The 25,419-nt window shown below is 42.1% G+C and overlaps 1 protein-coding gene across 1 annotated transcript; it reads left to right on the forward strand.

The window, feature by feature from the left end:
• Positions 1-355: 355 nt before the first annotated feature.
• ulk1b (unc-51 like autophagy activating kinase 1) lies at positions 356-25,101 on the forward strand. The gene is made up of 27 exons (XM_058617308.1): positions 356-1,396; positions 2,502-2,594; positions 2,884-2,925; positions 6,618-6,650; positions 7,470-7,506; positions 9,388-9,561; positions 10,988-11,061; positions 11,351-11,452; positions 11,856-11,914; positions 13,249-13,331; positions 13,773-13,823; positions 14,096-14,187; positions 14,395-14,560; positions 15,181-15,235; positions 15,374-15,460; positions 16,174-16,317; positions 16,418-16,566; positions 17,007-17,266; positions 17,367-17,545; positions 18,240-18,361; positions 18,885-18,998; positions 20,376-20,560; positions 20,775-20,959; positions 22,506-22,624; positions 22,746-22,903; positions 23,202-23,337; positions 24,258-25,101. Exons 1-27 carry the CDS (start codon positions 1,307-1,309, stop codon positions 24,311-24,313), a joined length of 3,045 nt encoding a protein of 1,014 aa, XP_058473291.1. The 5' UTR covers positions 356-1,306; the 3' UTR covers positions 24,314-25,101.
• The last annotated feature ends 318 nt before the right edge of the window (positions 25,102-25,419 follow it).

Here is a 25,419-nt window from a genome sequence, read left to right on the forward strand (position 1 = left end):
CTAAGACAAGCTCGATTTTAGTCGGACTAACGTGTTTACAAGACATTGAGAAAACCGATTGTTGTCTTAGTGCGACTAAAATTGGACTTTTAACATGCACGTAGGGACAGGGGCTACTTTTTGATTGGCAGGTGAACCATAGGAAACGAAGTTGGTCAACATAGCATCACTTCTTTTTTTTTAAATGTATATTTTCCTCTGAGGCCAATGGCAGCCGGTAGGGCACTTCCTCTTGTTTATACCACTCTATGCTAATGTTTGGGCACCAGGGGGCGAAATTCCCTCCCCCCTCTGCACGCCACTGTGCATCACTGCCATCTTCTGGAGTTGGAAGTCTACCTTTGTTCTCTATGTGTGGATCAAAGGCCACGGCGTGAAAACTAAACATACACACAGGTCAGAAGAGGAAGGTTTACCGGGGGCAACGGTGCGAACGCCAGCTACCGTAAAGCAGCAAGAACTAACTAACAAGCGAAGAGGTGACGGAATAGAAGGAAACGAAAAGGCAGTCGTGCGACACTGCGACGGACAGCAGCCATTAGCAACAATAACTAAAAACAACGAAGTTTAAACTAACTAAAAAATAGTTTAATTAGTTCGTTGAACGAACAAACTCAGTATATTGAAACGGGATTTTCTTCCGACACGCTCAAGCCTCTGACGTCACAGCCACAGCTGTAGCTGACTGTCCCCCGCGCATGCGCAGTCTTGCAGTTGCTTGACGCCGTCTGTGTTGTGTCGGGACCATCGATGCTGTGACTTTTTTTTCCCTCGGCGATTCCACTGCACTTTGTCATCGATGACAAACCTTCTCCGGGCTCTTTGGTGAAACGTGGACGTTCTTAACGTGTTTTTAGGTTCATCTACGGCACTTGTTTGTCGCAAAGCGAGGAACTAGTGTATATAAACAAAACGCAGCTAGCTTGCTTTTTTTAAGGTGGCACGTCACACACAGCAGCTGCGACGACACAGCTCGTCTGGTTCTCCCTTGTTGCTGTTTTTGTGTCAAACTTCGTGTTGGCGTCGGTGGCAGCGATGAAAAAGACCGTGTCGCTTCGGTAGGAGTTAAACTCCCTAAACTTAATAGGTGCGAACATGAGAGGAGAAGAGGGCAGCTTGTTGTCAGGAAGGCAGCCCCTGGCAAGTCAAAGAGGGGGTGAAGGTCCCTGCTCCTGCTGCTCCTGCTGCTTCTGTCCCTGCTTTTCAGAGGAGGAAGGAGCATTTGTAATCCCGAAGGTTGGCCTCAGGCCTCCTGTTCATCTGTGCAGGTCTTAGTGGAATAAAATCGGACTTTTCTTTGCATAAAATGGAGACGGTGGGCAAATTTGAGTTCAATCGCAAGGACTTGATAGGACATGGTGCATTTGCTGTCGTCTTCAAAGGCAGAAATCGAGAGGTCAGTACAGCAATTTTTTATTAAATAATGTCACTTTATTTTCCCATATAATACATGTATCTGTTACCACAGGCAACATTAAAGGTGGTGTGGCTTCACTGTCAGGCGTCAATCGCCTTTTATTCACCATCTGGTGTATTTGTTATCATTGTACGACCTTAAGAGGCCTGGGAGAGTACATACAGGATGTACCTCAAAATAACAAGACAGTTAATGGACAAAGATACAACAAATGATATAAATACTTGTCATTCTTTTCCTAAAATGCACAATTATCATGTTGTTGATTCTTTTTTTCAGCAGGCACCATTTGCAAATGATGCATGTCCATATTTAAATACAGGCCAGTAGACAAGTACTGTTTCCATTAGCAGGTTCCACAGTAAACATGTTCAAACATGTCATATAATTGTAATAAAAGATCATCAAATGTGGAGGCAATAGGTAACGAGAATAATGGCATCTATTCATCTATTATGGCATCTATCTATAGACTTCTTTAACTTTCTCTCAGCTGCACAGTTCAGTCTGTATTTGTCAGACATGTATTGTGATAAACATCAGTATCAACTGAAAACTGGCGTTTTTGGGCCAACCCTAGCACTAGCTTATATATGTACACTACTATTACAACTAAAATTGTTTGTTTTTGTAGCTTTTGAATAAACAGTTTATATGTACTTAAGGCAAAGGTGAATGTCATCCTTTGTTTGTCTGTGAAGGCCACCATAGTTCCCTGATGCATGGGAAAGTGAGTGATGAGTCTGTTTGTTACAGTCAACAGTCTCACCATTAGATGTCACTAAATCTTACACAATGGACCGTTTAAATAAAGTTGTGTTCTAGTAACTAGTCCTCCTGGAGTCCTGGCTGATTTCAGAGTTGACCAAAGTACATCACATAATACGCTGACAAACCTTACATTTTGTATAATCGACATTCTCATATGTTGTGTGTTGAAAAAAAAAAAAAGGTGCTCACACTGTCACACTTTGGCATTGCCGTTTGTACTAGTACAAGGTCAGTTGATTGTCAAAACGTACCGTGCAAAGTGTTTGTGCCATCCAACTAAAGTGACTTGTCATATTGTAACGTGTGCTTCTAGAAACATGACTGGGAGGTGGCGGTAAAATGCATAAACAAGAAGAACCTGGCCAAGTCCCATACTCTGCTGGGGAAAGAGATCAAAATACTCAAGGTGAGTCCAAAAAAAATCTCTTGAGAAATGATGGTTTCAAGTCATATCAACCCATTTTTTTATTGTCATCCCTCTGCATAAAACACATGTACATACAGCTGAAAATGTTATCCAATCCAAGGTTCAAATAATGCAAGGCACATAAGATCACAGAATTATGCAAATATGAGTGTTTATTACATACAGTGATTGTTTCAACATGTATCTCCTTGAACATCTTTTGTGAAGTTTAACTTTCCCATGTACGACAAAGGTAATGAATACTTAATTATCTTTACCGTTTCTGCAGGAACTGAAACATGAAAACATCGTTGCCTTACTGGACTTTCAGGTATGTTGCATAGACGCCAAGACAATGCTGGGAACATACGTCTGTTTATATTTTTGACCGTCACACCTTTTTAATTGCCCTATTTTGTACTCACAAAATAGAGCAGATGGATGTGTCTGTTGCACATGACCCACTTCTGTCTCATGCAGCTAAAGCAGTTGTTTCCCCCCCCCCCCCTCTCTGCTTGTGAACTGAGGCTCTGTTACTGTTTCATGCAGCTCAAGCACATTTTATGTCTTTCCCCCTGCTTTGTTTTTGCACGTACAACAAATGCTTGGAAGGTTGTTGTAAATACTTCAGGCTCTGTGTGCTGTTGAACCCTGTCATCATTTCCCTTGTTTACATTCTCTCTGCAGTCATGTGGCCCTTTTCTGACTGACTCTTTTGATTAGGGCTTCCTGGGAAGGGTAGTGTCTGCGTGTTGTGCGTTTGCCTCAGGCGTTTCTGCTCAGGTGTTTATTCACCCGCTCGTACGGCAAGTCCGGGGTTTAAGTTGCAGACTGTGTGTTCTGTAAAAGCCTAATGTGAGGATTGACATACATAACCCATGCTGTTGCTCAGTGCCACACTATGAAGATGGCTCACATGATAATTTGAATAAATATTTACATAACTGTTTGTGCAAGTGAGAATAAATGTAATGCGAAAAAACATTGACACCTATACTAGCTCACTGTGACGATCCCTGCCTCATGGTTAAGATAGCACAGGCTCCACACAAATACCTCTTTTTCCTCTTGTCATGTCTAAGAAGACAACAGTGTTGTAAAATGACATTAGTTCTACACTGTGTGAAGGTGTTGTTCTGCCTTCAGAGAAATCTGTTTTCTCCTTCTTGTAACATGTAGGAGGAATTGAGACACCTTCCCACTGCGTTACATTTCCTGTCATCCTTACTTGAGCTGCGATTACCAGCCACATTGTTCAAAACGGATTCATTGCAGATCAGATGTGACACGTTTCACCAAAACCTTTTTTTGCGCACGTCATCAACAGTAATAGAAAACATTGTATTTGTGAGACCACTTGGTTTTGAGTGGGGGAATTCAAAATGAGTGGAGCTCTCACAGCATGATCGACTGATCTAGGATCACGTAGGCTGTGTTTCCACCGAGTGGAGGGGTTCAGTTCAGTGCGGTTTGTATTTGTTTGTGTTTACATTAGGAATAGTACCAAAATAACTGGCCCCAACCATTCCATTTTTGGTTACCCTTCCTTTGGGGTATGGTCTGGGTGGTCAGCTGATACGGCGACAGAAAAGCGTCACTCCCTTGCAACTGAAAAAAAAAAAAAAATCAGATCTGAGTCACATCAACTGAAAAAAGGTGCATATGAGATCCTTCAGCCAGGAAATCAGAATTTATTCTAACTCACACAAACTGTCAACATATTTAAAAGCTGCAAGATAAAGCTGTTGTAGGCAGAATCACTCGAGAAATACAGTAGTTGATTGTTGAGTCTCAGGCCCAGGTCATTAAATACTTCCCTATTTTGGGACAGACACAAAGGTTACATGTGCAGCAGATATCCTGAGGCAACCTCGACACTGATGTTGACACACATTATATTACATATCTTATCAGTCTCTTGTTTTATTAGGTTGGTTTGCAGCTTATAGGTTGTTGTTTTCAGTGCTGCCATAGTGACCTTTTCACTAAAGGTGCACGTACCGTACGTGCAGCTGCTGAGTAGAACACAACAACTAGAAGACATGAAGATGTCTAATTCTATCTCATATCACTTGTTTTACATTATGTTGAAATATTGTTGGATGTATTGATCAATAGTGCCCTAAAAAAAAACTTGCAGACCCAATTTTTAAGTCTGGTGGGGAGTAGTTATTGATTGAAGTCACGGTTTCATCATCTACTCTTTATCTTTATTCTCAGAAACCTTAGTCAGCATGTGAAGAAGCAGACACGTCATTATTACACATTGGTCTATTGGTAGCAAGTAAAGAGATTTAATTGCCCAAGAAGAAGTCTCTGCATCAGTTTACCATGCTGTCCTCAGTGTGACCATCGATGATGGACAGACCTGGGCTCTAAGATTACAGGTTTTGCTGTTGCACAGCAGGGTGTCCTACCACCCAGCTATCAAACTAGGTCAGAGGGGGAAACCTGAAACCAAACACTTACTTGGCACCAAGGAAATGCCTTTTACTTTTGTTTTTACTTTTTCACATTTTGTCTGCACAAAAGTGACTCGTGGTTACTTCACGAGTTGACTCAATGGCACCAGAAGGAATCCAGCGAGTTCCTGTTTCAAGCAACAGCGGATGGTACATGCAGTAGAGTTAGAGAGCAGAGATGATGTAATGTTTATTTAGGAAACACATTTTAAATTGTGCAGGACATTTTATCTTGTAGACAAGATAAAATGGTTAAATGGGAAATAGTTTAAAAAATAAAATGGAGAAAGAACATCTGGATCTGCATTCATAAAAGCTCCTGTTATTTCCCATGGTGATGTTTCAAACATGAAGGATCTTCCACAAACTAAAGTAATACTTCCGAAGTGAAATGGTCTACCCCACGTGTGCCACTCCCTCTCCCCTGGCAATGTGCTTTGTGTTTTATTGTAAGTCACAGTGCAGCAGCGTTGGCCTGTGGAAACCAGATGGTTGTCATTCTAGCTGACTGGCTGGTCGCTGTCCATCTTTAGTGAAAAAAACAAAAGCGACAGCCAGCCTGCCTGCCTGACTCAGCAGAACCATTGACAACACTCTGGCTTCTGTCTGGCAGCTTTAAACAAGATACCGAGGTGATGTTGTAGCGCTGCCGCCGCAGTCATCTGTTGCCATGTGATAAGAGGGAGGCCACTGGGGCTGCACTTTGTCAATTTTCCAAACACGTGTGTATCAGACGGGAAAGTAAATAACAGATTTACCGATACCTGGAATCTGCACGACACACTGACACGCTGTCTAATTAGTTTAATGCTGTAAATGACTTTGTATTTTCTATTGTTTTGTTGACAGTTGAGTGCTTCCAACTGTTGCCTGCTGTCCCTCTCTCTGATTTACTTTATTAGTTTTGATAATGCCGTTGACACTTGAACTAACTGCTCTGGTTCCCTAATTGTGTGTTTGGCTCAGTAGTTGTGCTCTCACTTGTTCATTAGCGCTCGTGCTAATTGCTCGTGCATACAAAGAGCCAAGAACAGGCCACATTTTGCGGAGCGGTAGTATAGATTATGGCGTTTTCCAAAGCGAAACCACAATTTAAAAGCAAGTGGCAAATCGCAAAGGCTGCAGTTTGTTTGTTTTTTAAATTTGTTTTTGATTGTCAGTCCATGCCAATCAATGGAATGTTGGAAAGATGACACCTTCAACGGCAAGTATTCCATTACAATATGGAATATTTGATCTTTTGATGGCTTTGTTTATTACATTTTAAAACCATCACACCATGCATTTTAATTCAAGTTTGCCTTATCCGAGTATTACAGACTAGCTTGCATATCTGCCTTTAACTGTCTCTCTTCCCCCTTTTCCTCTGTCTCTGATCCTCACTCTTCAGTTTTTTTTCCCCCGCAACACTTTAGACCGTTGTTTATTTCTCCAAATCCAAAAATCAGCAGCTTTAGTTTGCTTTGACATGATCAGTAAGTGCAAGTACCTTCTGTTCCTTCCATTGTCTGTCGGTGGCATCTGTTTGCTCATGCTCCGTCTTATCTTCTGCCCCCTTTAGGAAACCGCCAGCTCAGTGTACCTGGTAATGGAGGTAAGCTTGCTGTGATGTTTTTGGCTTTGTTTGCTAAGCACGGTATTGTCTCACTGTTTCCAGGCCTGGGCTATAATAATTAGGTGGGGGGGGGGGTGGAGGACTGATGGCTGTCAGTCAGCATCCAAATGCTGTGGGTTTCAATTTCCCAGATGAAGAGCCAGAAGAAAACAATATTTACCCATTTTTGTCTTTTCAAATTATGAATTATGGGTGTTTTTTACAAAACCCTTCCCGTCCTTGTTGCTCTGGTAATGAGTGTTGTAAAAATATAGATGAAACTGAACAACTTTGTTGCAACATATGTCAGCTGAGCAGAGAAGGCACTTTTGTTTGCTTACAGAATCTACGGCAAAAAGAGCCTCACAGCGCAGTGTTTACATTCATAATTTAGAACAAAGAACTACAGGGAAATGGGAAAATGGTTGGAAAATAATTCTTTTTTTTTTCTTAAGTGCTTTAAATGTCGTCCAGAAATGTATACCCAATACAGACGATAGCCACCGAGCTGGTTATAAATATCACACAAGGCGAACGCGGATATGAATCAAATTTGAAAGGAACAGCAGATGCGTTTCTTGAACTCGCCCCATGTAATCGTTATCGGCCCGTTGTTTTGTGGTTATCTCTGTGTCTTAAAAGAAATGACTCACGAGGCAGTGTTTCTGAACCAAGCCTGTCATCTTCTCTCCTGGTTCTTTCATATTAATGCCAGGGATTGAGGTTATAAATTTGTCTGGTGGATGTCAGTGTGTGTTACCTGTGTTTCCTAATGTTGTTCCCCTTTTCCATCTCCTTCTCCTCTTTTTCTATTCTCAGTACTGCAACGGTGGTGACCTTGCCGACTACTTACACTGTGAGTGCCACTGCACACGATGCTTCACAGATAAAAATTGACAGTGAACTGTTCGTCTTTGTGTTTCGATGACAAGACAAGACAACATTGTCCCTTGTCTACAAAGATAAATAGAAAGATGCAAACAAGACGAATGTTTCATGTTTGAAATATTATGGCACAACAGTACAATTAATTAGGGCATTTAGACCACAGAAGGGCACGTCTCAGTTTCTTGTCATCTTAATGTTGATATTCTTTTAAGGGGAAGTTGAGTTTTAACATGTAAAAACAGTTTAAATGCGGTGGTTTAAAGAGCATATAGGAAGCAAGGCATATGCTGCAAATCAGCCTTTTATCCACAGTCTCTGAGAACGACATGGATTAACTTCATAGCAGAGTAGAACGGTTCGCTTTGGCACAGTACGGTACGTATTTTTTTGTGTTTCCATTAACAGTAGTACAAAAATAACCAGCTGCTACTATTGCTACTATTTTTTGGCACCCTTGCCTTTCAGGTACCAGAATAAACTTGGGGTACTACTGAAACAATTACTCGATTCATGGATTATTAATCGATTACTTAACTTTTTTGATAATGGATTAATCGGTTTTAGGCTTTTTTTCATGATTTCTGATTGTTCCAGCTTCTTTAATGTGAACCTATTCTTAATTTCTTCACTCCATATAACAAAGAAATTGTTAATAGTGAATCATTTTTGTTTCTGGACAGAAAAGAATCATTAGTTACAGCTCTAGGTACAACCCCGCCCCAAATAAAGACACTGTTCAAGCCTGACAAGCCGGGCTTTACCATTCCAAACTGAACCATACCATGATCAAATCTTAGCACAAGTGTCTGAGGCTTTTCATAGACGTGACTGACATTCACTTAACATGCTGAGAGAGGGCATAACCTCTCATAAATCTGCCTTTCAGTCAACACTAAGGTGACAGCCTGGGAGAGTCATTTATGATCTACAGTTCTCTCTAAATTAAAAGCAGGTTACTGACTCATCAGTAAAGTTTGTGTGCACCTGCTAATTTTGTCTTTCAGACTCTAAATAAGTGGTCCCCACATTCCTGGATCACTGACTTTCTCAGATATACCAACGTTAAATAGTGTTTCTATTCTAATATTAGTCATTGTGGTTCCTGGTCAAGAAGAAAAAACAAAAAAAAGTGGTGTTTTGGATTCACTTCCCACTGTGGTCGTTGAAGTAGAACTTTTTCCTGGCCAGAGTTTAAGCCAACCGACTCTGTCTGGCTTTAAAACTCTGTGTGAGGGGTGGGAGGTGCTCTCACATGAAACCACACTGCACCAGGGTGAGATGAGGAAGTTGATTGGAGGAGAAAAGAGAGGAGAGAGGAGCAGGGGGTGACAGTGGGGTCATGTCAGAGAAAGAAATATGTCGACAGAGGCAAAATAGGATTAGATAGGTTGCCGGAAATCATTAGAAGACGAAGGAGATAAACTAGGTTTCATTTCAACCACATTTTCAAAAATTGGGTAAATGAAATCTACGATCTACTGCTGTCAAGTGAATGTTGTGTTTTGGGAAAAGCACCTTGATGAAATAAAAGTGCCAAAAAAGATCAAAAAGTGTGTGATTTGAAGAAAATGTTGCTGCTACTCGCCTATTATTGTACCCACCTTGCACTAAATCAAGGACTTTTGTGGTTTCCTCATCTGTCATCTTACTATTACATTACTACTGCTGTGTATTTACACTATTTTTCCAGTGCTTTTAAACATCATTCTTTATTTACTAACTCTGCCTTTTATGTGACATTTCAAGTTGATGTTTATAAATGTCCCCGTTTTCTTTCGGCCCTTTTAATGCGTAAAACCCGTGCTACACACTGAGTATAATAACGTATTCTGTCTCTTGCTACTCGCAGCCAAGGGCACTCTGAGTGAGGACACCATTCGGGTGTTCCTGCAGCAAATTGCGGGGGCCATGAAGGTCCTGCAGTCCAAAGGCATAATCCACAGGGACCTGAAACCCCAGAACATTCTGCTCTCCTACCCAGCGGGACGCAAGTCACACTCCAACAACACCTGCATCAAGATTGGTAGGTGTGATGAAGGTTATGAGCAATGTTACGTGGCTTTCAGGACAAAATGTGTCCTACTGCTTTTTCTTGCATTGTTCATGCAAACGAGGTCAGAGTCGGCACTGCACACACTGGCGCCCTCTGTACGTCATCGGACAAGTGTGAAGCCGGTCAGGTGACCTGTACACGTACATTTCTTATCCAAAAAAAGACTAATTTGACACTGCACACGCACAGCAGCAACAGAAATGCTGGACGTATTGGTAGAAACATGACAGATGTGTCACTGAACAGGCCTGTGGTGCCAAAACAGAGAGAGGATACAAGGTTATGCAGGTGCTGCACCAGTGTATATATGAAGAGAGTAAAGTGAAGTAAATGTGAGACCACAATTTTTGCGTGTACGTTGGGATTTAACAGGAAAACATCCGAAAACCCTACAGGAACGAAAACTAATTGAATCTCGCGAAGCTCCGTATGGAAATCCTCCGGCAGAACAATAAAGCTCTTAACAGCAGTTTTATTGCAACAGGACGTAATAATGATTTCCCCAACATCATTGACTCCTCTAAGATTTTAACACAAATCTTGTTAGAACAAATTCATATGATTATACGGAGAGATGTTTACAGTATGCGCAGTATGTCGTCCTCTGATTCCACAGTACACCGTGTAAAAGCAATACCATGATGTACTGTATGTGTCTGATTTGGCACAAAAACACGACGCTGTGTGTAATCACCAGTGTGGAAAGTACAGTGAGAGCGAGTGTGTGTGTGTTGTTTAGCTGTTTGGAAATTCTGCTAATCCTTAAGACTGTTAATTCTTTTTTTCTTCTCCCCCCCCCCGGAGAGAATTTGTTGCCCAGCAGGAGCAAAGTCTGAGGCTTGTGTCCGTCCCTGTTGCAGCAGACTTGTTATAATCCCCGTGACCCCACACCACTCACAATAGACACACACACACATTGTGCCCACGTAGATGCTGACACAGACACACAAACGCATGCACATTAGTGGAGATACATCAATTCATTAAAAAACATTAAAATGTTGAATTCAGTGGTACACAAAAGGTCTGCCACGACGACAGTAGTTGTCCAAATAGTACATCACAGAGTAAATTTGTATGTATGTATGTGGGTATTTTACTGATATAAGAGCCAAGTTGGGGAGCTTGAGTGCGATAAATGCCGCTTTTTCATCACTGCAAAGCTATGTTTCTCAGAGTAATATGATGCTTCGTTTTCAGTGGTTTTGAAAATAAATCAACAGGACTTATTTCATCATTATGAAATGGTCCTCAGGCTCTGAACCTTGCCTGTATAAAAACAGAGCTGTATTTCTCTTTCAAATATTCATTCACCCATCTTTTTGCATTTTGCTTCTTCTTTATCCTCCACTTCCTTCCTCCCTCCCTCCCTCCCTTCCTTCCCTTGCCTCCGCAGCGGACTTTGGTTTCGCCCGGTACCTTCAGAACAACATGATGGCAGCAACGCTCTGTGGCTCCCCCATGTACATGGTAAGCACATTTTATAGGTTATTTTGGTTATCATCAAAAAAAAAAAGTAATGACCAGTGTTTGAACTGGACGATCAACACACAGCAAATTCAGATTGAACAGTTCATGTGTATTCACTTGTACTGAAGGTTGACGTGGTTTATTACGGGCCGTAAAATCTTAATTGTCAGCTTAAAAATAAAGGCATTATTTAATCTCTGAGAGTCAACTAAAACAGTACAGGAACACACTGATCCCCTCCAGCAGTGAGCTATAACTGACACAACTGATTTTTTTTCTCCTTTATCAGGCTCCTGAGGTCATTATGTCCCAAACCTATGATGCCAAGGCCGACTTGTGGAGTCTAGGGACCATTGTGTTTCAGTGCCTGACTGGAAAGGCTCCTTTCCAGGTACGTTTTTCTTGAACATAAAAACAAACAGGCTCATGTGACGTGAGATCATGTGAGAGTTGAGCAGGAGCCGAAAAAGAGATGAGACGCATGACTTACTTTGCCACCTTATCTCAGCAGAACCAGCTCAGCAGCGTTTCAGCAGCGTCCCGCTTGTTTGTTGTCCTCTTTGTTTGTTGCGTCATTTACAGAAACAATCTGAAAACATGTGTGACGGCAGAATATGTGGTGATTATAGGTTGATATTATGCCACTGTCACACGTGTATGTACACACTTAAAATGCATAAACTGATCCAATGATTTCAGTGATATGCACTTCTTAAAGAAAAGTACTATACAACTGAAGCTTCTTATTCTGGTGTCTTGTGTCTTACCTTTTTTTTTTCTTACCTTACGTTTAGGCCAGCAGTCCTCAGGATCTCCGGCTGTTCTATGAAAAAAACAAGAATCTCAGCCCCAAGTAAGGATCCACACTGAGATAGAGGCTAATACATTCATACTACTGCTGCTCTGGATGCCATCCACACTACCCTTGAGTTTTATAGCCCCAAAAATAGTATGAGAGAGAGGGTACTGTCTCTGTTTCGGGTTAAAAACTCCAGGTGTGTGTGTGTAAGTCTGGAAAGGCAAATGCTCAGTTCGCACTATTTCGCCATCAATGTTTTCTTAAGTCGTACTTTCTGAAACTAAGCAAACAACTGCACAGGAGAAATTCAGCTTCCTGTTTTGCACCCGTGTGTGTTTGTCCAGCATACCTGAATGGTCACTTGATATATTTATGGGCATGTTTCGAATGGATGCAGTTTAGTGCAGCGGAAATCATCTATTTGCCTCTAAACGGGCACATCATTTCCAAAATTTGACACAATTTTCCATTGAAGAAGTCATTAAACTAGCAATTCAGACCAGTAACGTGTTTACTGACCTTCTAAGTCCAGTGAGAAGTAGAAGCTCATTTTGCCATTGACTCCCATTCTAATTTTTACTACCTTCAGACTAGCTCCTTGCCAATTGATTACTACATCTGGGTTGGAATTCTGGGAGGAACCTGATGAAAACACAGTTGTGTGGATGTAGCCAGTGTTAGACACAAAATCTCAGAGCGGTGCAGTTTGTAAATCTCACCCGAGAGTCTCACCACAGAGAGTTGCTGCCAGTCATATAACCACACCAGCTGGGCTGTTTCGACAGCTGAACAGCCGTCGGTTTACAACAGCGATGAGAGACGACAGGCTCACAACAAATCACCCGACAACCCACTCGTTTACAGCTGCCCCATTCTCACTGCGAAGCTTTTACATGTGAGCTGCTTTAAGGGCGGTTCATGTGCAGCGTCTTTTGGGAAAATAATGGCTCATGTTTTTGGAGCACATCTTTTCATCCAGAGTGAGTTTTTTTTTTTTTTTTTACGTTGGTTTCTTCACACGTGCATCTAGGGAGGAAGACGTGGTACTAATAATCCACAATAGTCTTTGTTTTGGCTATTTCTTATTAGTCAAGACCTCAGCAGCTCTTGGGTTTCGGTTGCTTAGTAACAACAGATGCGACAGGAACCCAACCCTCAAACATGCCTTTTTTACATATGCATTTTAGGGCACAGCATGTGAACAGACCCCAATAATGTCTGACACGCAAATCAGCTGAGACGGTTTTTTTTTTATAGACAGGCTGCTGAAAGTATAGATCTTTTCTATAGTGCCATGTTTCGATCGTATTATGTGACCCACTTTTCAGACATGTTATTTTTCACCGACACGGCGTCAGACGGTAACTGTGGGGTTATTTGTTTTGCAGCATCCCCAGAGAGACTTCAAGCCACCTGAGGCACCTGCTGCAGGGTCTGCTGCAGCGCAACCACAAGGACCGCATGGACTACGGTCGGTGGACATTGCTTGAATAAAAAATGCTTCGTTACGAAGTGTAGATGTAGACTTACCATGATCATAAACAACTTTTTTTGCACAGACACCAATTAGTGGAGCTCAGGGGCACCCCAGCCCTTGACCCCGTCCTGGGATTTAAACCAGTAAACCCTCAAGTTACAAGGCTAATTCATTTCCCATCAGCTGCCTATTCCCAAGCTTATTTGTTTATGTTTATCTAGTTTTATTACCAAGGCTACAGACGTCACAGCATCTTCCTGTGAATGTGGTGTTTCCTTTCAATGTGGAAGTGTTTATTCCAACTCCCATGGTGTACTGTCAGCACAATAACTTATTGTATTTGCATCAAGTGCTGGTTTTTTTTCAAAAACATTCTGATGACGTTCCAGCCCCGCTGCCTTTGTCTGATCACGTTTGTTTTTGTGTTGTTGGTAGATGAGTTCTTCTGTCACCCTTTCCTGGAGGCAAGTTCATCAATGAAAAAGTGTAAGTAACAATAAGTGATGCACGTTTTTGAGCACTTATTTATCTATGAATGTGATTCACGTTTCACACTCATGCATAAATCATAAATGAATCAGTGCCACACATCTTCTCAAACCATATCACAGTTTCTTAAAACTATTTTATTTGGATAACTATACATTATGACATGTTTGGTGCCATTTACTTGTGTTCTGTAAACAAAGTTTGTATTGCATTGATTTTTTTTTCTCCTTTTCTTTAACAAATACTTAACAAAATGCATTTTTTTACAGCAACTCCGACTGTGACCATGACCTGCTTCCCAAGCTCTGCATCAGCCAGCTCCTGTAGCAGCTCCTCCACGTCTCATCTGGCCTCACCACCGGTTTGAGTTTATTTTTATCTGTTTCATTTTCTATTGTTTCTTTTTATTTCTCTGTCTGGGTCTGAGTGAAGAGGCTGTACTGCCCAAGTCGATATATGTTTGCCCTCGGTGTTTGCTCTTGTTTTCCTTCTTTTTGTGCATCTCATCTCTTCTGTTCATATGACACCTTCCCTCTCTCTCCCTCCCTCTCTCTCTCCATCTCTGCAGCAGTCTCTTGCTGAGGTTCAGCATTTGCGTGCCAAAGCTCTGACCTCCCCTACCCAGGAGGCCACTGGTTTTCTCCTCAAGGACTCGTCTGGAGGGGGCGGCAGCAGCAAGAACTCCTCGTCCTGCGACACGGACGACTTTGTCATGGTGCCTGCTCACATCACCAGTAAGAAAATGTCTTTAAATGTGACTAATGTCGCAGTGAATAGGCCTAACTTAGATCACATCCCTCCAATTCTGGCTCCCCACCACAGGCTCCCTGTGCATTTTAGAATTCATTTTTAGATTTTAGTCTTGCCCCAAGTTACATAGCAGAAAATCCACCTCACAGCTTTAGATCCTCTGATCCTTGAATCTCTCTGTTCGCGCTCTCTTTGGAACAACCTACCCGCAGAGGTAAGGCTCGCAGATTCAGTGGAATGGTTTAGTCCATCATATAAAGTCACTTGTTAAAACCCTTTCTGACAGACTTGCCTTTGTGTGATGGTGTCCCTTTATCTTTTGATCTTTTTTTTATTATTATTTTATTTGCTCTGGTTTGCAATATATAATATTAATATTATTATTATTGTTGTTATTGTTAACGGCTGGCGTTGATGATGGTGCTGGTATTTACAGCATTTGATAAACCTGGACTTTACATCTTAGACCTTGTTTCTAATGGAGAATTACTATAATAAAGTGCTTTGAACTGTCGGACTGTGGAGGACAACATTGCACCTCCCAGTGTGCAGAAGTTTCTCATGCATTTTATAGAAAATTTTCACGGGTTTTCTTGTTTTCCAGTTGGTGAGCAGACAAGTGAGAGTAAAGTGCTGCAGGACAGCCTGATGAACAGCGGGTAAGACGCAATTTGTGTGACATCAGAATACAGCAGAAACAGGACAGTGGTTGACTCTCTGTAATAACCTTTACATTTAAAAAAATTTGCAAAATGTAGTATGATTATTGATGATGTTTAATTCCTGTCCTCAATCAGCTCTCTTCTGGCGTCTTCTGGTCTGTGTAGCCAAGCCAAAACACCGTCGCAGTCACTGTCCCTCAGTGGCTCTCCAAGTCCTGTCAGGTAATGACAAGGAATACTTCACCGATTTGCATTTAGCTTTGTATTACTAGAATAGGGGTAGTGTTTTTGAAAAACTGTGCTTCCCAACCTCAGTTTCCCCTGATTTGAGAAATATCTTCATCCTTTTTTTATTTACGTGCCCACCAGTGACACTTGGTCTGAGGCGTGAAACTGACACAGCGTCCGCCATCTTTGCTAACAGTTACGCTAACAGGACCACACACAGAGGCTGCAACACAGACACTGTCAGATGTGGTAATAATTTATTGTAAAATAGAGTCAATTAAGTTAATAATTGAGGTGACTCAACCTTTGTAACATTAGGCAAGGGCATTCTGTTATTTTGGGACCCGTCTCAATGTCAGACACTGGAAGTTCTGTTAATTGCATAACCGACTGAACTGAACTGAACCGAACTGTACGGCTTAATGGAAATTTGGCCTTCAGCGGACCTTGGTTTGGGTTGGACAACTATGGAACAAAATGATTCCAGTCAGATCATCGGTTTTTGGGAGACTATATTGTCCAAAAGCTGGGTTTATATCCATAAGTAATAATTACGTGTCTTTCAGTTTCACATTATTCAGGTTTTAAGGGTTTGTTGTATACATAAACTCCTCTTGTGTGATCTGAAAGTTTATTCACACTCCCTCTGCTTTTGTTGTCTAACTGTTTCCATTGGCACGCTCTGTTCTTCGCACTGTTGCTCACAGGCCCAGTGAGTTCTCGGGAAGTAACTTTGGCAGTAGCTATGGAAACCGCGGTCAGTCGTCACCTATCCCAGTCCCCACTCAGGTCCAGAACTACCAGCGCATGGAGCAGAATCTCCATTCTGCCAAACAGGACGGCTCCCCTCGGTCTGTATCCACTTAATCCCACTGTTAAAAATACAGATATGTGCATGTATTTGCATTTCTTAAAATGGACTGCGGTGACTCATGAACTCGTCACTGTTAGGCTATCGACACCGGTGCGTCGCTGCAGCAGTGGAAACTCTTTGGGATTTGTCCGGACCGGACCTTTGCCACACTACGGACAGGGAACAGTCACCACCACCCGCAGGTTCTCCCTGGGAGGTGGCAGAACTTTCCAGTTCCCACCGCAAGGTAAATCACTGTCACTGATCCAGGTCAAACGTTTTGTCCAAAGTTCCTGAAAAAACTACCTGGTTGTCTGCTGTATTCTAGTGGAGCTGTGTGAATTGTGTCTGTCAGTCAATGAGGAGTGTGTCATCGAAATGATTGTTAGGGATCGATGAGGAAGATCTTCAGGTTTTAAAGTGGTGTTGGTTATTTTGGAAAGTTTCTGGTTGGGAAGATTTACCACGAGCCACCCACAGACGGACAGACAGACAGACAGACAGACATACTCCTCTGACCACCAGTTGCTCTCATCTCATCTTTGTGTCATACTGGCACTGGTTCCTGAGCCGTCTGGACACGAGTGCCAGCGAGACAGCGGAAAAGTCGGGCAGGACTAGTCCATCCCCGTCTGATATTCATGTTTTCCAACCCTCCGACCTCCTATGTCCTATTTTCCTTTGCAGCTCCTCAGCACACTGATCCCCGGCCGACATCTCAGCAGCACCCAAAGACGGCAGGCCTGGGCACACGGCTCCACAGTGCCCCCTGCCTGTTAGAGTGCGTCAGTGGCGGCAGCAGGCACAAGATCAAGAAGCAGCACTCGGACCCGGTGGGCAGCCCCTCACCGGGCCTGATGACCATCCGCCCTTTGCACTCCTCCCCCAGACTGAGTGAGCTGATGCAGCGCAGCCCTCTTCCCACCATCCTGGGCTCCCCCTCCAGGGTCAGTCCGTTTCCTTGAGACATAACACACCACACTGCACAAGAAAAGACTGTCAAGTAGTTCAAACTAACCCTCGGTGTACTCCAACTCTCTCCTCCAGGCAATCCCTCCGTTTGAATTCCCTAAGCCCCCTAGCTCTCCAAACCTTGTGACCTTCCTCACACAGCAGGGTTTGGTCATTGGCTCTCCCTGCAGCAGAACAGAGCCCAGAGACGCAGGACCACATGCACCCACGCAGGTCGCCCACAGACTGAACGATGATAACAGGAGATTTGGAAGGTTGGATCACTGTTTCTCTTTCATTTTTCTATGTGTCATCTTCACCCTGCTGCCTCTGTACCTCCTACAGGAAGTGTTTACCTGCTGGTACAAGCTACACTTGAGGCAGCTTGTGTTTTACTTATTTCATATCATCCTCTTTCTTTACTTTCTTCACTTAAATTCCTTCCTTTTCTTTTCTTTTCTTCTCTCTTCAAATATTGGAAACATACGTAAATCATAGTAACGTGTATGGGGTATAAGGGAATGGGCAGCAAATAAAAATATAGGTTGAACACACCGTTGAAAACATAGGATATAGTCTCCTGGTTTGCCAGTTGAAGACAACCTGCAAGTAACCTTGATAGAGGGAGATTTTTTAAACTGAGGCTTTGAATAGAAGACTCTGGGAAAATGAGTCCACCTCTCACAGGATTTGTAATGTGAGTAAACAATCTCTTTAGAGTTAATCGTCTCAATAGGCTTCTTTTTTCAGGTTGTCTTCCATAGCACAAAAAAATAGACACTCAAGCATGAGTGGACACCAGTGTGATTCTATAAGGGACTGCTTTCAATTGATGTTTGTAAATGTAAAAATTCCAGTTGCAAAACCTCAACTTGGTGCCGATCAAATTGCAAATCTCGAGGCTTCAAACTGGGAGTTCAGTCCTGTAACTTCTCGTGTACTCCGCTCTCTGTCTCTGATCCGGTGCAGGTCTCAGAGTGCCGGCGGTTTGTCTGACGTGCTGCTAATGGCCGCGTTTGGGGCGGGTGGACCTGTGGCCGAGCGAGGCAGCACAGAGAACCTAACCTCTGAAAAAGCCATAGAGATGACAGGTGAGTCTGTGGATGGAGATTTACTGAGGTTTGTTTGCAGTTTGCCGAGTGCTTGAATCAGTTTGACATTTTTTAACAACTCAGACATGTAGACGTCGTCGTGAGCATCAGAATGCAGTAGAAAGGTGATTAAACTGAGTTTTTCAGAAACTGCTCATCCACCTGGATATTCACGCACTACTATTTCTAGGGTTTGCACAGAATGCTCTGAAAAAGAGTTAAACATTCAGTGAGCATCAGCTCTCCATAGGTCAGAGGAGAATTGCCAGACTTGTTGAGATATATAAAGGCAACAGTCACTCAGATACAGACTGATCCTAGCCAAAGTATGCAGAAGACCTTCTCTGAAGGCACAGCAAATCAAACCTTGAAGCAGACGAGCTACAGCAGTAGAAAACCACTCCAAAAAACACTTAATTGGGTTCACATTATACCTAAAGAAGTCGTCTGGGTGAATATTTTTCAAGAAAAAACACGATAACCAGATAATGGTCGATAATCCTCACTCTCCCTTGCCCTCTAGTGCCCCCCGGTGTTGCACCTGGATCCAGCAGCCCTGCACGAGTTGTTTTCACTGTGGGCTCTCCTCCCAGCGGCAGCACCCCACCTCATACCTGTAGACAGAGGAAATACTCAGGTTGCACATTCACACTCTGACACAGTCGCACACAGTTTACAGTTTATTTGTCGGCCACACAGAGCGCCAGCAAGCTGCTGTTTTAGTTTCAATGATGTGGAAATACAGGAGCACAGTAGAGGCTGAGAATGGAATCAAATCAAAATATGATGTAGTTGCATTGAAGGAGAATTCTGGGATTTTTCAACCTGCACTCTATATTTATTTATGTGGGTGTGTAAGTGAATGGTACTTATGATTCATTCTTCAATCGATGCAGGGGCAGGTCTACCGGATTGACTGTGTGAATTACACAAGACAAGAGACTAAAAGACTAAAAGACTAGAAACTGCAGTGTAAACAGATGAAAACCAAACCAAACCGTTTACTAAAACAGATTACTACCCACAACATGGGTTATAAAGTGCAGTTAAATTGTGTAAAAAAACATGTAGATAAGCTGCGTCATGGGATAAATGTCTTTAGATTTTACGCCAGATGTGTTTTAGGCACAGGCTGTCGCTGGGATCATGACCCCTGAACACACACACAGCTTTTTAAAAAAAAAAAAAAAAAAAATAGGAATTATTGTCCAAGTCTGGCTAAAACCTGACTTTTAATATACATATAAACATGGTAGCCCACATGAAATAGTACTAAATTGAATTTTGATCTAATTAAACTACCATTGCACGCATACATTCAGTTGCACCAGAGTGAGACTCAGACTGGCCTGGGCACCACAGTTCCCACCCCCGGCTCATACCCAAAAATAAGCAGGCACACGGAAGATGTGTCCAAATCCACCTGGAACTATTTTCGGACTGAGGTGGAGAGCGACTTTATGCTCTGTCGCCTGAAAGAATTGGATATTCAAGTCAACGGATGGTGGGAAGACTCGGAATGGTGCTTGGCGTGCTAACTACTGGCCACTGCCTAAAACGAACATGCTGAAAGGAGGCTTTTCTCCCTCCTCCCTGTCACCCACGTTTTACTTACGGCTTCACCTTCTCGCAACAACTCTCAAGCCTCTGTGAGAATTCAGAGCAAATGAAATGAGTGACACTAGAGCCTCTCAGTAATGTTGTCAGACGTAACATGTAGCCGTTGTCCCACAGGCATTACAGTGTAAACTGGAAGTCACTTTTCACTTACACACCCACATTTATAAACATAGAAAATCCTCTTTGTGGATGTAATGACCCAAAAAGCAATTTAATGGCTTTTAATGGAGAAATCATTTCTAATAATATATATATATATATGTATATATATATATATATATATATATATATATATATATATATATATATATATATATATATATATATATATATATATATATACATATATATATATATATATATATTCACACAATATTTTTTCTAACTCCTGCAGGCTCGTTTGTATCAGTCAGCCCTGCGGGCTCTTTCAACAGCCGCTACGCCCAGACAGGCGCATATCTGGATGGCTTCGAGGCTCCTTCTAGTCCCCGATACAGTTTCACTGATCCTATCACAGCCAACATCGGAGGCCCCGTAACCTTTGAGGCCCCCGAGCTGCCGGAAGAGACGCTGATGGAGGTGAGTCGCTGGTTTCGTCACGCACGCAGGCAGCTGTGGGAAGGAGTGATGGGGATAGAGATTGTCACCATGAAGCCGTTTCTTCTTTTAATTCCCGTACGGAAGAGTGTCTGTGTCTTGGCAAAGCCCTAATGTGGACTGAATGATACACACATCACACGCCGCTTCAACATCTAACATGAAAGTGTCTCCCTCTCTTCCTGTCGGAGAACAGCAGGAGCATACGGATGCTGTGCAAAGCCTGCGCTTCACATTGGATTTTGCCCGTTGTCTGATGGAGGTGGCTGGAGCCCGCGGTGTTGCGGCGCTGTGGGAGCAGGAGGACTTCGTTCACCCCGCCCTCCTTCAGCAGCAGAGCCTGGTAGCGGATCAGATAAGCTCTCTGAGCCAAGAGTGGAGGTAAGGCTGTATCAAGTCTGTGAGACTTTGTTGATGGCAGTGATAATGTTTATGGATTGGATTTCGAAAAGGATCTCCTGGCTTTGCAGCATGTAGAACAGCCATATGCCCGAGTCATAACTGAACTAATCTTTCTGTCTGTTACGACAGTCACATGATCGTGCTAATTAATAGCGTTAATTGTGTATGAAACAAAAGGAAAATGTGTATCTTTTGCTTGTGACTCTGGGGAGCCTGCATGTCCATCCATAGGGAAGCAGAATGCAATCATGCAGAAGTGGACTTTTCAACAATTTACAACATTTTATGAGCCAAGCAACTAGAAAAAAATGGAGAAAATAGTCAGTCATGAAAATAATCGAGTCACTATTGACTGAAATATGTCAAAATGTCCTTTTGCTGAGGTCTGCATGGATGTACAGTTGAAACCAGAAGTTTACATACACTATATAAAAAGACGCATGTGCTTTTTTTCTCACTGTCTGACATGAAATCAGACAATCACTTTTCCTGTGTTAGGATTACCAAAATTATTTCTATTTGCTAAATGCCAGAATAATGAGAGAAGGATTTTTTTTAGACAATTTTGTATTACTTTCTTCAAAGTCAGAAGTTTGCGTACGCTAAGATTATTATGCCTTTAAACAATTTGGGAAAGCCCAAATGAAGATATCATGTCTTTGGAAGCTTCTGGTTTATTGACAACATTTGAGTTAATTAGAGACACACCTGTGGATGTATTTTAAGGCACACCTGAAACACACTGCTTCATGTGTAACATCATGGGAAAGTCAAAAGAAATCAGCCAAGATATCAGGAAGAGAATTGTGGACTTGCACAAGTCTGGTTCATCCTTTTTTTTGCTTATTTTAACCATAAAAGGGTCAGAAAATGTCCTGTGAGTAAGTGCTTTTGCTCATTTTTTCCTGAATAACTTTCAATATCTGACAGTTAATTACAATTTACTACATGTTAAAATCCTGTTTTAACAATTTAGAAGATAAAGAAAAAAACCTTATTTAGAAAAACCTTTATAAGTTAAATTTGAAATTTGAATAGTATAAAGCATATTTACAATGCTTTATTGTAAATGAGCAAAAACAGGCCAAAAAATGGAAACTATGCACAGGCGTTTTTCCAACTCTCTCCTCTCTGGTGACAAAGACGCTGATTCGCCGGCTTCCTGCAACAGCGCGAGTGAAATCCCCGTGATCAGCACACATTGACATTGACCTGCAACATCTCAGCTCTCAGAAACCGTTGTGAATTTTCCGATCGCGTAATTACGTTCATGCAAAGTTAGCGCCAATGTGTCGTCTGCGATGCGCTCGTTGTTAAAGGGTTAAACTAAGTCCAATTCTAACCCTAACCCTTAAACCTGAAAAAGCACGAAAATAGGTCTGTATGTTTTTTTTGGACCTCACAAAGATATACACACAAACTTGTTTATGAAGTGGCTATGTAAGAGTTTGTGAAGGTTATTTATTTAGTTATTGAGATATAAAAACAAGTTTGTGTGTGTGTGTGTGTGTGTGTGTGTCCTCAGTCATGCAGAACAGCTGGTCCTCTACCTTAAGACTGCAGAACTCCTGTCCACTGCCTTACACACGACCATGGAGCGAGTAAAACAGGGCAAACTCTACCCATCGACCACAGTCAAACAAGGTACGAGCCATTTAAAAAAAAAAATATTTTTAAGACAAAGGCCTGAACGCGAGTGAGTCGCCTCGGCGGCGCGCTAAAAGGAAATGTCTCTCTAATCTTTTTTTTTTTTGCCCACGTGCAGTGGTGAAGAGGCTGAACGAGCTGTACAAAATGAGCGTGGCGTCCTGTCGCGCTCTCAACACTCGTCTGGAGTGCTTCTTTTCCAGTAAGCACCGTCTGATGGACCAAATCACCTCCATCACCGCAGAGCGGCTGCTGTTCAGCCACACTGTGCAGATGGTAAGCCCGAGGATAGAAAAATCAGATGGTAGGAATCATTCAGGCGGGCAGGCGGTAAGGGGAGCAAAAGGAACAAAAGTGGAATACTGATATGACTTCACTTTGTTTCACTCATGTGTTTCCCACTGTGGCTTCTTCAGGTTTATTCAGCATCAATTTATATGTTTGTCTTGTACTGGCTCTAATCATAAAATGTGATAAATGACAGCATTGGGTGTAGACTTGAAGCTTGTCTCATGCCCATAAGACCCCATAAATATTCAGTGTAATTTACTCGAGCCTCCCGCTGTCGCCTCAGGTTCAGGCTGCTGCGTTGGACGAGATGTTCCACCAGGGGGAGGCGTCCGTCCTGCGCTACCACAAAGCTCTGCTGCTGATGGAGGGTTTGTCTCTGCTGCTCACTGAACAGAAGGACATCCTCGTTGTCAGCAAATGTAAGTGTGTCTCTAAACTCGCTGCTTTATATGTGCTTTCAGTGTTGTGAAAGTTCATTGTGTCTACTGATTGTTTTTTTTAGACAACAGTAAAACAAACTTAAAAAAATAAAAAGTTCATGTTAAAATAATTTGCTGTTTATACTTTGATTTAATTGAAAATGCCGCTTTCTTACAGTGAAGCTGTTGTGCTTCACTTTTAAATGTAATAATAATAATAATAACGGTGAAAAAAATTATGTTTGTTGCCAACTGGCATTAATAAAGAATGATATTTCAGAATAAAATACATTAAAATTACATTTAATTTAATATATACATACATTTATGCGTATACATGCATATATATATATATATATATATATATATACACTTGTACAGACCACAAAAGTTACAAAAAAGGAATGTAGTTTACTTTTTGTTGTATTTATAATTCTCTCTGATCTTAAGTATGTCTTCAATTTTTCTACTGTTTATCAATACATATCAAAAATGGCCACTTCTATTAGTTTATTTCTTTTATTGTAAGTAATATCATCATCACAATATTCAACATTATTGTATGTCATTGAAAACAGGAAGTGTGTGTGTTTTAATGCCAAGACAGATGGAAGCAACAGCTAAATTGGGCTAGTGAAGCGAGACGGCCGCTCGCTTCCCCCCCGTGCTGCTGGTGTATACTCACAAACGCTCCCTCAGTCTGATAGATTTTGCTGAAAAGAGTGTGTTTTCAGTTGAAGTGCAGCAGTGTCGCATCATTTCTGTTCACAAAGACCAAACGGAGGCAGAATAATAACAACAAAAACACCAAAAGCTATCACAGACCGTTAATGTGCATGCTTCCACGACTGTGACGTGTTGTTGTGATGAACCACAAACTGACTTTTGTTTCCTCTTTACTTTACTTATTGTCTGTGCAGGTAAGGAGTGCATTGAACGCCGCCTCACAGCTCTGCAGTCAGGACTCTGCGTGTGAGAGTGTGGATACAGTGCCAGGGGTTGTTTTTTTTACTCGGTCCACATCGCCCTGTTTTCCAGTTTCAAATGCTTTAGATTTCCGAAGAAAAACCCCACAAGATGTTCACGTTTCGCTCGACCCTCCCCACCACAGACTGTGCTCTCTGAGTTTCAGACATGATGGCGACTCCTGAAACACTAAAGGACACGAAGCACTGAGAGGAATTTGCTAATACCAAGGAAAAAGTGGATTTCCCCTCACGAGGTGTTGCCAAGTAGTCTCACACACACACACACACACACACACACACACAGTGCAGTACTTAATGAATGTAAACACATGACGATAAACGCCAAATAAACATCACAGCTTCAAATAGCAAGAGAGACAAGTCTATGGACAGAATGTCGTTTTACTCGGGTCAAAAACTGGAGGAAAGAACCAGTCGCGTGTCTGCTGTTCACCTGAGTCCTGACACGGCGGTGAATCACACTCACCACATCTACAGGTTCGTCTCATAGCCTTTATTTTGTTGTTGTTGTTGTTTTTTTTTTAAGTTGTTACTCGCTTGCTGAAGGGATGTACTGTATATATGGAAGTGTTACACTTTATGGACGGAAGCGAGTGCAGGCACTATTACAAAATCTTTAAGAAAAAAGTATTTGATATGATTTTTTTTTTTTTTTTTGAGGGTAAACGATGTAAGAAGAATAACAAAAAGGGCTGGGTCATACTTAGTATACGCGGAGTGACACTTCACCAGTTCTTTTCACCCGTATTTATGTTTCCGTGTTTTCTTCCGAGTGCTGAATTTTACATGTGTGAGTACAAGCAAGTTTCCACGGTTACCACCTTCTTTTGACCAAAACAAGACTGGACTGGACCACGCACACTTCGCCGTATATACAGCATATCGTGGTGATGTGTGGCCCAAATTATTTACATGACGGGGGACTGTAGTGGGAAAGTGTGACCTAGCTCTTTATAATTATGGAAAAAAAGTCCCCCCTGAATGAATTCATGTTTTAAATAGTTGACGTTTGACTTACTTTTCACGCGCGGGATCTAGATGGCTTTTAATTTGCGAGCGAACGTCGACTTCTCTGAACACAATCAACTAATTA

This window comes from Solea solea, chromosome 19, assembly GCF_958295425.1.
Source record: "Solea solea chromosome 19, fSolSol10.1, whole genome shotgun sequence".
Classification (NCBI taxonomy): Eukaryota; Metazoa; Chordata; class Actinopteri; order Pleuronectiformes; family Soleidae; genus Solea; species Solea solea.